The sequence below is a fragment of the Pelodiscus sinensis genome, chromosome 5 (assembly GCF_052426305.1).
Source record: "Pelodiscus sinensis isolate ZL-2025 chromosome 5, ASM5242630v1, whole genome shotgun sequence".
NCBI classification, from domain to species: Eukaryota; Metazoa; Chordata; order Testudines; family Trionychidae; genus Pelodiscus; species Pelodiscus sinensis.
Genome location: NC_143056.1, coordinates 61,284,840 through 61,299,670, shown reverse-complemented (window position 1 = coordinate 61,299,670; position 14,831 = coordinate 61,284,840). Strand labels below are relative to the sequence as shown.

The 14,831-nt window shown below is 39.5% G+C and overlaps 1 protein-coding gene across 4 annotated transcripts in view; it reads right to left on the bottom strand.

Moving 5' to 3' along the window:
- Positions 1–14,831, bottom strand: part of EIF2AK4 (eukaryotic translation initiation factor 2 alpha kinase 4) — an 87,083-nt gene that overhangs the window by 58,735 nt on the left and 13,517 nt on the right. For all 4 annotated transcript variants that reach the window (XM_075927079.2, XM_075927078.2, XM_006128641.5 and 1 more), the window contains 2 exons: positions 2,130–2,245; positions 633–790 (listed from right to left, as the gene is read on the bottom strand). In XM_075927079.2, the coding sequence (XP_075783194.2) occupies positions 633–790; positions 2,130–2,245 (274 nt within the window). The remainder of the gene's footprint in view (positions 1–632; positions 791–2,129; positions 2,246–14,831) is intronic.

The window sequence follows — 14,831 nt, the reverse complement described above, 5'->3', positions numbered from 1 at the left end:
TTGTATCCACAAGGTAGTGCTATATTAAGTTCACAGTCCCAAACACTATATTTTAAGATGCAATAGCAACTATGTAATCAATTTGTTTTTAACTGACCGCCTTTTATAAAAAAAATCCTTGAAATATCACCTTATTTGGTGTCAACACAATGTTTGATTTCAAAGGGTTTCAAATCAGAGCAGTTTTCCCCAAAAAGACTTCAAGCCATAAGACTTGAATATGTTCTACTGAGCAGTTCTGCAGTATACTTATTGTTTGAAAAAATTCAGGATTGAGAGCCCTGCCCCAATGTTAGGTGAGGATATCACAGCCAGGTATCAATAGCAAAATTCTTCCTCTGCCACAGAGCTGTGTCAGGGAAACTCAATTGCCCCTTCTCTTGGATTTTCATTAATACTATATTAACATATTTTACTTAAATATTACAGAAAATATGCTAATGACCCCTAAGCAACTCAACATCTGTTAGACAATGATGCAAACTTTTCAAACATTGGAAATTTTAATTTCATCACCAGCACCTCAGTTAGTAGTTCAATATACAATGCTATACAGTATAACTGGAAGCCAGACCAAAAACATGGGGGGAAAAAAAATCAAGCTAAATAGAAAATAAGTTTTTAATTATTACCTGTTTTTTGCATTTATCAACTTTTTCCTTTTCTTGAGTTGTGAGAAATTTTCCCATTTTTTTCTGCCACTGAAGAACCCATTCATATACTAAGACAAAATTGCCAGTATATATTTCCAAGGCATTGTAAACAGATTTACCAAGCTGTTCATCCTTGTCTACACATAAAAAGGGGTGGGGGGAGAGAGAGGAATAGAATATAGAGAGTCTTGAAAGAGTTTCTACAAATGGTAAATTAACATTGCAAAGTTTGCTTTTTAGCTAATTCAATGAAATCTTAAAATATAAGTTTGATCAAAATGAAAACAAAATCTTTCTGATTTTGATATAATATGCCTGCAGAATGTCAGCTCCATTGACATCAAATGACTAACAACAAAAACAAAGTCTAGTGAACTAACTATAGGAAAGTGTACAACAAACTTCACATTAACATAAAATGTTACTTACAATTTTATGTAAGAATCTGAGATATCAATAACCAAACATCATCCTCCATTGACCAAATGCTTAACTCTCTATATAGTAGTTTAGTCATGACTTCAAAATGAAAAATAAATAATGAAACTATGTTTGTTCAAAGTAAGTAGTATTTTCAATAGCAAATCCATTAAAGTAGTATAGTGAGAGAATGTTGAAAAAGTCTGATGGTTAAATTCAGACACAGTATAAAAGCTCATATGCTTATCTGAACCTCCCAGCCTTGTCTACACCAAGATTTTTGTGAAAATCTCCCATTAATGCTGTAGTGCCTATGCTATCAATGGTGCGGGGCATCCTAGTATAGCCTAGCACTACTCTTGTAATTGGTGGTAAGTACATCATCAATAGTTTTAAAGTTTCAAGTGTGGTACACAATGCTATGTACACATACAAAAACCAAACATATTTATTTCATATTTCAGTCATGTAAAGAACTAACAGTAAACACACAAATGTTTTTTCTCTCCCAGAAACGTTTATTTGCAGACCTAGATGCATATTCCTAAAATAAGTAAGCAATATTCACTCAAGTAGAACCTCTCATTTCTCCCTCCCACCCTTGACAAGGTCTCTCCATGACCTTATTGGAGCCCTTACATCAGAGTAGGGAACTCTAGCCTATGGGCCACACGCAGTTTCTTTGGGACACCAACGGTTTGTTAACCTGAGCATCCACAGGTGGCCCAGCCCACACCGCTTCCTGAAGCTCCCATTGGACAGTAACTGTGACCACTGAGAGCTGTAGGACTATGTCAGCAGATGGCCAGGTAAACAAACCATCTTGTGGCCCACCAGAAGATAACCCAGACAAACCTTATATGGTTGGTATGCTGGAGGTTCCCCACTCTTCACCTTAGAACATCCTTCCTCTCCCATGTTACCCCACATGCTTTATACTATCAAACAAGCCCTACCGCCTGATTCCTTCTATTTGGCAAATACCTACACATCCAAGCCTCTTATGTAAGCAATGCAGGTTTTAAAAAATTCAAGTTGCAATGGCTGTTTACTCACCTATACATTTTCCTTTGTGAACAGTAAGCTTCCCAGCACCACCAGAACTGAAATTCAAAATTTCATAATTTCCAGGAGAATCTTCACTGCTACATGCAGAATGCTGTCGTTCTCGTCTGTAAATGTGAATAGTGTTATCTTTAATTTGGGAATATACTGATATGTTTGATACAAGTCTCAATTTTGTCTCTATCTTCAGATTCACTTACCTTTGCACCTAATGATATGCTCACTGAAATCAATGGATCTGCATAAGACCAAACAATCTCTTGCATGAATCCATTTATAGATTAGGGATGTTAAGTAGCGGTTAATTAAGTTATTGATTAGTAGATGGGGGGGCACTCACTATCCTGGCTGAAGCTCTGCAGTTTAAATATAGTAGGAGCTGGATGCACAGGCAGACCAGCTCTTACCACATTTAAGCTGCAGAGCAGCAGCGGGATTAGTTTCCTGGGAGGGTACAAGGGGGGAGAGGAAAAGCAAGTAGTCAAGTAGTGACTCAACTACCCAATAAGCCTAAGATTACTCGAGTAGTCACATCCCTATTATAGATATAAAGTTAATATATGCAAAGGGTCTCTTAAGATCTAATTCAGCAAAGCACTTAAACTTATGATTGAATGCTTACTGCTTCTGCAGCCTGATGGCAAATCTAATCTGAAAATACCTGTGATTGATACTGTAGTTCTGAAAAGAAATGAACACAGCTCAGTTTCAAAATATTTGAAAGAAATAAGATTTAGTTTTGCTAAATTCAATGTCATCTTATATTAATTTTATGTGCTATAAGGTGAGGTTTCCCCTTGTTTCTTCTATTTTCTCTTAAGCCCATTCTTGTAAAGCAATGCCTCCAGTCTAGTCCCTAAAATTTTGATTTTATTTTAAAAAGGACTGAGTGTGGACTAAATATGTATAGAAATAGTTATTTTAAAGGAAATATTAAAGGATGAGTTCATTTTTACTAAGTGTTGCCTGTTGCATTGAAAAATCTCAATTTAATGGCCTTTTGCTAACACATTAGAATCTTCATATGAAACACAACAACTGAGTTTCACTGTCTGAGCTGCATGAAGTGAAACAGTACAGTACCTGCTGTGAAGAGGAAATTACGTTTTCTAAAATGATTTAATCTTTAATAATCAAAAATGTTACTGAAAACACAAATAAAATAATGTATTTCTTGCACAAAGAATGCTTTGTTTACTAATATACATTGAACCAGCAATATCAGCAACATAATTCCCCTCCAAACCAGAGTACCTGGCACACTGTGTTTTTCAAACTTAATGTAAATATTGCTGTGTGTGTAGAAGGTCACCACCAAGGACACTCAATAATGGGGCAGTAATCCAAAACCACACAAAAGAGTTACATTTTAACAGGATTGGGAATTAAAGTTCCTTTGTAGGTTTAATAAGCTTGACAATTCTCTAGAGAAAGCACCACCACAGAGAGCACCTTCCAAATAATAATCAGTGATGCTTAGAGATGGCGAAAAATACATGGAAGTTAGCTCAAAGGCTAGAAAACCCTTTTGAAATGTTCAGTTTATGCAAAAGGAGGAAAGAAACTAAACTAGAGAGATCCCCAAAGCATTTATGACAAATGTTGCATAAAAAGAAGATTCCTCTGATAGATGTACACTAAATATTAATTACACAAAGAAATACACTGCACGTGACTATAGGAAGTTAAACATATGTGCCACAACATTAGATGATATTTACATTGTTCAAATAAATTAATTAAATTGTACGATTGCTCTTTGATGAGATGTCTCTTGGTGGAAAACATAAGGAACCTAAACCAATCAGAAGCAACAAAACTTCCAGCCACAAAAAACCACACTGCTGCAGGGAAAAAAAAAAAACAAAAACAAAAAACATATTTTGCTGGATAGTGCATTGAAAGCCATCACAATAGATGGGCCTTCCAATAACAGCACTTTAAACAGTCACTTATATGTACAGGCAGGCCCCGGGTTACGTCAGTTTGACTTAAGTCGGACCCCTAGTTATGAACGGGGGGGGGGAGGGCGCCGCAGCTAGTGCGGGGTGCCTCCCCCACTGTTGCCGCCTCCGGCGGCGTGGGGGGCACTTCCCCCCAGCAGACCAGGGAGACGCGGAGCTAGCATCCCCCCCCCCCCAGCAGACCAGGGAGACGCAGAGCGGTTTTTCTCACCGCAGAGGACACGGGCAGTGGTCCTGCCGAGACGCGCCGCGGTCCCGCCGAGACACGCTGCGGTCCCGCTGCCTGCGTCCTCCGCGGCAAGAAAAGCCGCTCCACTAGTGCGCCCCACCCCCAGCAAACCAGGTTTTTCTCGCCGACGCCTGAAGTAGAGCAGCTGGGGGTCTGCCGGGTTGGTCCCACCACGCCGAGGCGCGGTGGGACCAACCCGGCAGCACCCCAGCTGCTCTGCCCCAGGTGTTCCCAAGTCAGCCGCTGCTGAAACTGACCAGCAGCTGACTACAGGAAGCAGAGCAGCTCTGCCCCGGGCTTCCTGTAGTCAGCCGCTCGTCAGTTTGAGCAGCGGCTGACTTGGGAACAACTGGGGCAGAGCAGCTGGGGTGCTGCCGGGTTGGTCCCGCCGCACCAAGGGTCGGCGCTACCAGATCAACCCAGCAGCACTCCAGCTGCTCTGCCCCAGGCGTGTCCGATTCAGCCGCTGCTGGTCAGTTTCAACAGCGGCTGAATCTGGACGCCAGTTCCGACTTACATACAAATTCAACTCAAGAACAAACCTACAGTCCCTATCTTGTATATAACCCGGGGACTGCCTGTACTGCACATCAACTGTTTTAGAGAACAGAACAGCACAGAATTAAGGACAGAACAGTCAGAGTACCTGAAACATACAAATTCAACTTAAGAACAAACCTACAGTCCCTATCTTGTATATAACCCGGGCACTGCCTGTACTGCACATCAACTGTTTTAGAGAACAGAACAGCACAGAATTAAGGACAGAACAGTCAGAGTACCTGAAACTGTTGCATATCAACAACAACTCAAGGCAGTTTCCCCTGGTCAACTAGCAGCTTTTGCTTCTAATCTTCAGAGCCAAAGGGACAGCAATAGTTAGAGAGATTTTTCAACAGTACCATTAACTAGGTGGTAAATTGTCAATTACATATAGCATTCAAAGACGGCACATAATTGGAGGGTAAGGGCAAAACATTCAAAAGCTCTTACGTGCCTGGGTGAATTCCTTTTGACAGTAGAATTTAAGCACTTTTGAGCTTCCATGATTTATCTAGGTATTTATGCTGTGTCAGTCACCATGGTATCCAAATACCAACATTTCAACTGAACATGTGAGGGTTTCCATTTTGTCTTGAGATAGTTAATGGTCACTGAAAATTTATAACCAAACTGCTAACTTGGCCTGGCTAGATGGTGTTTTCGTAACAAAAACAAACCAAAACAACAACAACAAAATCTTCTTCCCCGTACATGACTATCATTAATTACAAAATTCACAAATAAGATTAAGCATATTGCTTACCATTTGCCTTCACTCCTTAAATGAATATTTTTGACAATGTGCTCCTAAAAATATTTGCAAAATAATCTGAATCCTATGACAACATATTGGAAATCTAGGAGTCTTTGGTTTCAGGTAGATTACACTGCCAGCAATCAAGTGGACACCAAAAACACAAGGTGGCACAATTAGCTTGCTACCGATGGACATAAACTGAACATCCAGCCAGATTACCTTGAGGACTTAGGCAGAGATCAATCCAGATGGTGCTCAATCCCTTTGGGATTTTTCATGAAGAAGAGCAGAAAGGTATACATTTGGCTTTTTATAGAATACAATACCACAAAACTAGTCAGCCTATTTGCCTCTGCAAAGGTTTTTTAAAAAATAAAGATACATAATCCTCTCTGCTTCAAATATAGTATATAGTGTTTACCTCTCAAAAGAACCTAATGTTTGTAACTTATAACTCATACCAATATACAGGCAGTGCATATATTTACAACCATCTTTCATGAGATATGGACCAAATGTGTTCAAGCATAGAATAAGTTCCATTTACTGGTCAAGTATAATCCAGCCCATTGTCAAATGCAATTTGACCACAACATGTACAGTAATCGTTCATCATCTACCTTGCCTTGATCAAGCTGATTATTCTGCAGCCATAAAAACAGATAACAATTTTTTTAGATAATACAGTTACTGAGATTGAAGATCAGCTTAATTCAGTGAATAGTATTTAAATAAAGCACTCGATTCGATTGTCTGGAAATACAGGAATTAAGGTTGAGTGTGTAACTTTAATTTGGCCTTCTTGTGCATATGCATTACCATACAGAATTAATCACATGATCACAAAATATTTTTAGTACAGGACCCCTGCCTCATTCAGAGCACAGGATGGATGGAGCTCAATTAATGAACTGTTCAATATTTTGTTTTATCTTCATTGTTCAGTGTGTAGCCCAGGACTTATTTACTGCACAGTATTCAAACCCTGATCTGAAAATAGAATTATTAATTTTCTCAAGGGCTTTTCTAATTGGTGCCCATCATTAGAGTCCTTCACAAACATGAATTTATTTTAACAAAACCACTATGAGATGAGATGGTGGCACAGAAAGAACAAGGACAAAAGTATCCACTAATTTTGGGTGCCAATATCAGGTAACTGGGACCTGATTTTCACAGCACTTTAGCACTGTAAAGAACTTGATATGTGCATAGCACAGCTCCCACTGATTTCAGTTGTAGCTAGCCTAGCTATGAGTGCTCACCTCTTGGATAAATCAGATCTCAGGATATCAAATTGGATACTCAGAAAATTAGGAACACATAAATAGTGACCCCTTGAGGAACTTATGGTTCAAGTACCTTGCCAAGAATCACTGTGTCCAGGTACTCTGAAGCATTGTGGGCTTGTGTAAGAGGAGATTTTTTCCTCTTTGCCTTCAAGAAAAGTCTGTATTTTATACAAGACTTGAGCTGCACCTGGTATGACAGAGTACATGAATGTGATATAAGTGGACTATGAGAAAAAGTCTCAGCGTGTCTCCCCAGCCACCTGTAAATTAATAAGGAGTTGCCATGACAACAATTAGCCAGGTATTAATTGTCCTGATTTGATTCTAGAGGATGGGAAGGAACAATGATGCGGGGTGAGGAAAGCAGACTCTGGGCCAATAAGCACACGGAATAGGCCAGGATAAAGGAGAGAGAAAAAACAGTTTTCCTGAATTTGTGAAAGTGGGTGGTTCCAAAAGAATGGGTACCTGATGTCCCGGGTAAAGATGAAGCTTCTGAACTGGAACTGCTAATTTATTAACTCAATTCAGGACAGGCAGATGAAAGTCATTTACTGGAACAGTTATGCAATCAATTTAAATTCTGAAAGCTGCAGACATTCTGAATCCAGATATTGGGATGGTTAAGTATCATGTGCTGAGGCCAAAGCTGCAAAAACTGCACACAGACTGCCTCGTTAGAGAAATACAAAAAATGCAAAGGGCTTTGGGCATTTAACTTCCTTTCCCAGTTTGGGAAAGGATGAATAAAATGTTTACTGAATCTTCAAGGAAGAGAGCACATGCAACTTTCATTAAAAGCTAGACCCACTGACCAACAGGTTCACAAGACAGTCACAGAGGAACTTTGTGAACAAGGCAGGGGTATAATCCAGTTCTTCAGGGTAACATTCAACTGTCCTTAACTATAAGATTATCCTTTCACTGCCTGTAATCCTCTGGTTCATTCACTGTCCAATTGCTGTAAGGGTCCTACAGACAAAAGACTTCTTTAATACACTGACCCATTCATCCTTGCAGCAGGTCCATCCTGTGCACTGAATGAAATATGGGGTCCTGCAGAAATACAGTATGCAGTCACATAATTAAAGACTGTATCATAATACATCCACAAAAGGGAAATGAATTAAGGTTGCACTAGCATTTCCTAATTTTTGGAGCATTGACTTTCCATTATTATACTTTGTGTAGTCTCCTGGGTTTTTATAATAGCAAACTGAGAAAAAAATATCATGTAGCATTATACTAACAGCCTTTCTATTCACTGCACACATCTCTACCAATGAAGTAATCCACAGCTTTAAATAAATTATCTTCTACCTGTATCGGCATGAGAGGGGGACTCAACATCATTTCCACAGCTACTTGCAGACAACAAATATATGGGACACATGTTCAGTGGAAACAGACTCTTCTGCCCATTCCCCATATCAGTCTCTTTGTCCACCCAGTCCCAAATTCCCTCTTTCCCTCTTCCCAGTCCTACTTTCTCTTTCCCTCTTCAGCTACAGTCTCATTACATTTATCACAGTTTGTTCCTTTTCCCTCCCTGTTACTGCTGTTGTCACCTCTGCATTTATATCAAAAACCATCTTCCTATACTCTGTCTAGCTCACAACAGAGGCTCACTGAGAGTACAAGAAAGACAGACTTCCTACTGGCAGTGTTAGGATCTAGCTAGATCCTGGCCTGGAGAAGCAAGGGAAGGTCCAATATTGCTTCTGTAGTGCTGGAATGGAGGGAGCATGCTCAGTTGCTCTATGAGGCTAGCATATGTGCAATGTTAACAGCATTACAGCTGAGAGTGGAGTCTAATGTCTAATGCTGGAGTCTTCAGAGACTTTTAGCTCCTAAAGTCAAACATATCTTGAGCAGGTTCCATCTGAGATTTTTCAAAGGGTTATAACTTAGCCAGTTTGGGGCACATTTTTACATGGAGGCAATAAACACATCCCTGACAGAAATCAGCCCCTGACAAATTTCAATGGCCTCCAAAAATGGGTGTTAACAGAGCTTTTCAAAGAAAAGATCACCAGATTTTAAACTTTGGCAAAACATCAGATTTTCCTCTATCCTCATTTTAAAAAATGGCTGAACCATTCTAGCTGAAATATAAAGGATTTAAATAAGATAAGCAGCCAAGTGAGGCACTGACTGTTTTCCTTATGCCGTCTGCATACGCCACTAGCATGAAGCATACTATTAGTGCTTAAGTAGTAACTACAAAGAGTTACCGTAATGGAAACCACTTTCATTTGTAAAGTCAGAAATATTCAAATATTGATGTTGTACCTTCATATCTGTCACTCAGTTCCTATATACAAGTAGTCGTGAATCATTATAGATGTCCAATGACAAAGCAACACAGAAATAATTCTAAGCAGAAACTGCATTGTTTGGGACCATGCAACTATGACATTTTTGTTGTTCTTGCTTTAAAGGAAGGATGCGCAAAGCAAAAGCCAAGAACTAAATGAAGCCTAAGTCTATACACATCTTAATGCAAAGCGAAGATAAACTTGACCAACACCAGATTTTCACTGACCCATCAGTAAGCTTGCACAGCGATAAAATGACTTAGTAGCGCTAAGTAGTATTGCTACTATTGCTGGTGAACTCAAACAAGCAATCTTTATTCAGCAAGGGAGATTTCAAAACAAGCAACCATGATTGTCCACATTTATTTTTTGCTAAAATAATTATGTAAGATTTATATGGAAATTATATATACCCTCAGTGTTATAAAGTTTGGGTATCCTCAATTCAAATCACAGCAGAAAAATACTACAGAAATGAAAACAGAATTCTGAAAATAAGCATCATGCTACTCACAAGATTACTAGATTGCTGCTGAAATGACTCCATGGAGCTGCTACAGACTACAAAGAAACTGAATTCTCAATGCGCTGTTCCCCTTAGAACTTCATTAACAGCACTAATTACATCCTAAGTCTAGCAAATTATTTTCCAAGGGACCAACATATACATTTCCCCTTGGAACATCATGTCTGTTTAGCTGTTCCTTGGGCACTTGAGAATTTGTGTTGAACAGCACTACCAAGCTACTCCTCCTAAGAGACGGCTAACTAATTTACTGTACTGATATATTTATCTGATAGGGCAAAAAGAGTATCAAGTTATTTCATTTGGTGCAGTTTAAGAAAAAATCCTAAAAACAATAATAAAAATCCTGTAAGAAACATCTCACTCACAGCTAGGGCCTCATCTATTCTGTGATTCTGAAGTAGTGGAATTTAAGATGCAATCCCCTCCATGCCTTGAAGTATCACCTGCTGTCAAATCTCAGCTTTCATTATTTAAAAATATGTTTCTAGCCATTTATGGTGATGAGGATAACCTTAAACACACATGTTGAGCGTAACGGCCCTGCAGTTGTGGCACTGCAGCTGTGGCACTTTCGACCAATGTTTCTCAACCAGTGGTACCCATACCCTTAGGGGTACACGAGAAGAGTCTGAGGGGTACATCAACACAAGTGAAATTTGGCAAAAAATGTCTGGGATTTTGCCCTGCAAAGAGGATCGGGGGGGTGGCACGTGCTTGTCAAATTGAATGTTTGGAGCCGCACACCCAGACATTACAGCCGCTCTGCTCACGTGCCCTAGCACTGGTGGGAAAAGTGTGTGGCTGCGGCAACTGCTCCAGCAAGACCCAGGGCAGTTACAAGTTGGGGGGTGAGTTTAGGCAGGGAGAAAAATAAATCACTTCCACAGCCGCTTCTCCTAGTTCGTTTCCTCTCCAGCAAACTCCCCGGGGTGCTCCAGCAGGGAGGGCGGCTGAACCTGGAGAAGCGCATTACTCCCACCTCTGCCAGCAGCTCAGTACTATGCATCCCCACGGCGCTGTGGAGAGGAGCTAAAAGGTGGTGAAGCAGCACGATAAGCTTTGCTCCAAAGGGCCCCCCCCCCCCACATCAGTGGCATAGCGAGGAGGGAAGTTGCCCGCAGGCACCACGCTAAGGAGGCACTAGGCTGAAGTGGGAGTGCACAACCCCACATGGCGAACCCGGCGCGGGCGGGCCACTTGCTCCCTGCAGACAAGCTGCCGAGGCTGGGCTGGGTGGTAGGAGCAGGAACTTCAAAGGTAATGTTACCATACGTCCAGTGCCTGGCTCTGGGGAAAGGGGGAGGGCTTTGATGTAGAGCAGGGAGACTGGGGGTGCCTGGCTCTGGAAGAGGGATGGGTGTATTGGGTTAGAGTGGGGGGGGAGGGGCTAGACGTACTTTTTTTTTTAAGGGGTACTTTTTTAATAAAGGTTGAGAAACACTGCTTTAGACCATGCCTACTCTAACATTTTTTGTCTCTAAAATGTTGTTGCTCCGAGGTGTGAAAAAACACCTCCCTGAACAAGGAAAGTTTTCACTATGGAAATGACCAGTGTGGACACTACTTTGTCGGCGGGAGCCACACTCCTGCTGATAAAACTACTGCCCCTTATCACTGGTTTTATTTTGTCCAGGAGAGCTCTCTCCCGACAATACAAAGCAGCCATATAGTAATTTTAAAATGGCCCAGACACTTCAACCATGCTGTTAGGTGAGAAGTGTAGACATAACGTTAGTGAAGATATTCCTATGCCAACAGGAGAACATCTCCCATCGATGTGGTTAATCCAGACATGGTAGCTATGATGGCAGGAGAAGCTCTTTTGCTGATGAAGTGCTGCCTACTTTGGAGAGGGCTAGGTCAGTATAACTACACTGCTCAGGGGATATGCATTTTTCACACCTTGGAATGACATAGTTATACGGGCATAAGTCTGTCGTGTAGATCTGGCCTTAATTAACATATGCCTGAATTTGCACACGGAGAAAAAAAATAGGTCAGGAGTGTGAACTGCTTCATTTATCTCAATGGTCTGAGAATGTTAAAACCAACTCAGACCTGACAATTTATACGTCTTCATGTAATTAGATAACTGCTGGTCATTTTGGTAGAAACGTTCTGCAACTGTAACTATCCTAAACCCAAACTACCTCCAAACTCCCATGGCAGAAAATAGTAAATTAACATGGTGTTACTGTATTAACATTTACTAATCTTCAAATTAAATATAGCTAAATATTAATTTTAATTAGTCAATTAAAATTATGGTATTTAAAGTGTTACAGTGCTGCTGCATAATTTCCAGTGTCCAACACTTGCTCGTGTAACAAAATGGACCTTCTAAAACATTATAGATCCAACTCACCATGGGTATAACTTGTAGAATAGAGAAGTTTATCTGTCTATACATGTGCACACTAGCGATGTCCCTGCTCTGCGTCCACACATGCCTTTTTTCAAAAGAGCTCTTTTGAAAAAGGTGTTCTTCCTTGTAATTTGAGGTTTACCTATGTTGAAAAAAATCCCTGCCTTCTTTCAATTTAATTTTGAAATAACAAGATTGCAGTGTGGACACAAGTGAAGTTTTTTTGAAAAAGGGGCAGTTTTTTTCGGAAAAAAAAATGTAGTCTAGACATACCTATACAGTCCTCAAATTAGGAACATGACAAAAAGTAATTAATTACTCATTGCAATAGATAAAATTGTTCTTTCAAGATGAACTAGTGCAGATCCTATTAGTCACAAATCAAGTATCTGAAGTAATATGAATTTGATGATCATTTAAAATTACATCATAATGGCAATCACATGAGTCACCCGGCAAACATAATCCTATTAATTGGGACAAAAGCAACTAGCAAAAGGAAATTTCATTTGTAAGATCTACAGTCCTCTTACAAATTTCCAGAAGATATTGCTGTATTTGAGCAGAATTTTAAGGTTTCATTCCTACTTCTTGTTGTGAAGACAACCTTCAAAAATTAAAATAGTAAATTGTTTTCTTAATTCTGCACCAAGAAACTAACAATGGCACCATGAGATATTTCAGCTTTCCCTATTTATTTCCATCACATTTAGGAGAATTGGGAAAAAAAGACTTATTTATTTTACATGAACAAATAAAATATAAATTATACTGTGCCAAGTCAATACAAAAAATTCAGTTTATATACACACAAATAAGAACAGCATGTATTGTTGTGATTTAATATATCAGGCTCATTTATCTTGTGTATAGCAGATACAAATAAAAGTTTTAGCACAGGATAGTGAAACCTTATCAAAGAGAAGAAAAAGACAATTTTGGAATATTAACAAACCTTATATAATGGTGGTCAAATAAGAATGATGCAGGACAGAAGAGGGAGGGCAGTGGCAGCATCACATGAGCACATAGAGGAGTTACAAGGGTTTTTTTTATTCAAGATATCTGTAATTTTTGTGTAATGTTTATAGACAAAATATTTTAAAAGGCGCATTATCAAGGAGTGTGCAATTAAGCAATATGAAGAAAAAAGAAAACAAGAAGCGTGAAAGAATGCCAATTAGCTACATGCTTCCTTGTAGATAAAGTGCCAGTACAAGCTAGCAACATGCAGATGAAGGGATGGGTATCAACCACAAGCAGAGGAATAGAGTGGTAGAGTTAATGTGTCTTATTGGTTCCATGTTTTTTCAAACCTGTCTTCAGATCTTGTATTTCTGCATTTTTTAGACTGGTGCACAAATCTTCCTATTATCCAAACTGAAAACAGTGCAGGCACAGTTATCCACATGAACCTGCAGTCGCATACTGAATTCTCTGTCTTTGTTGTGGGTATTGGAGACAGAGCTCTGGTTCTACTCTCATTCCCACCCAAGTAGAAGGAGATAATAACATAAGTGACACAGAGGCCATTTCAACCTTGTGCTGGAGCAGAGGCAGGAGATGAAGGAGAATTTCTTCTCATTTTGAAAGGAGAAACTCCCCCAGAGCACACTGACAAACTGCTTAGATTATCCATTAGAGACCAGATTTGTGAAAAAGAAGTTCACACCCTGTACTGTTCCAATCTGTCTATCCTACTGGAAACCCACAAGTCTCCTTTAATAGCTTCAACTAGGATTGATTTGCTTTCAGCTGGAGGACCACTAACTACATGAATCAGAACAGATTAGTCCGCACCAGATAATTTATTCCAGGAACTGCCATTAGGGCGTACACTTAGGAAGAGAGCATCAATGAATATTGAAAAAGCCAGAAATATATATATTTTAATTTGAACTGATGGACAAGTTTCCCAAACGAGAGAAAATTTTCTACTTACCATGTTAAGCACTGACAACTTAAGCAAAGCTTTTAAAGAGGCTTGGCAAAATTAAATGTTTATGATTAGGGCTGTCAATTGACCTGTGTTAATACCTGCAATTAACGTAGGACAGGGTTAACACGTTAATTTTTGTAACACATTAATTGCAGGCGTTAATGCTGCACTGCTGGAGTCCCCAGCTGATCCCTGGCTCCATTTGCACTGCCCCTTTGAAGTGCCGTTTTGGTGCTTTAAAAGGACAGCGCATTAGGAGCTGGGAATCAGCTGGGATTCTAGCTGATCCCGGGCTCTCTGCAGCGCCCCTTTAAATTACATTTTTAAATATTGATTAAATTTTTTTATTGTGCAATTAATCACGATTCAATTTTTTAAATGCTTGACAGCCCTATTTATGATTTCAACTGATACTATGTTTATCATCAAGCATTTTTTTCCTAGATTTAAATTTAAAATTGCAGGAAAATATGGGGAGGAGATTAGACAATGGAGGGGCTCCAACAAAAATTACTTAGTAAAAGTTTAGAATAAAAAAATTAAAAGCTTTATAACCATTAAAATGTAATCTGTTAACACCACGTCAAAACATAATATCCTTACATCAATCTAATAAGTTCTCAAGCAGCATTTTTATTACTTGCCTATCTGTCTACGTCTACAGTTTGAACCTCTGTAGTCCAGCATTCTTTGAACTGGCAACATCCATGGTCCAGCATGATTTTAGTTAGCTGAGCGTACACTTATCATGGCTGTG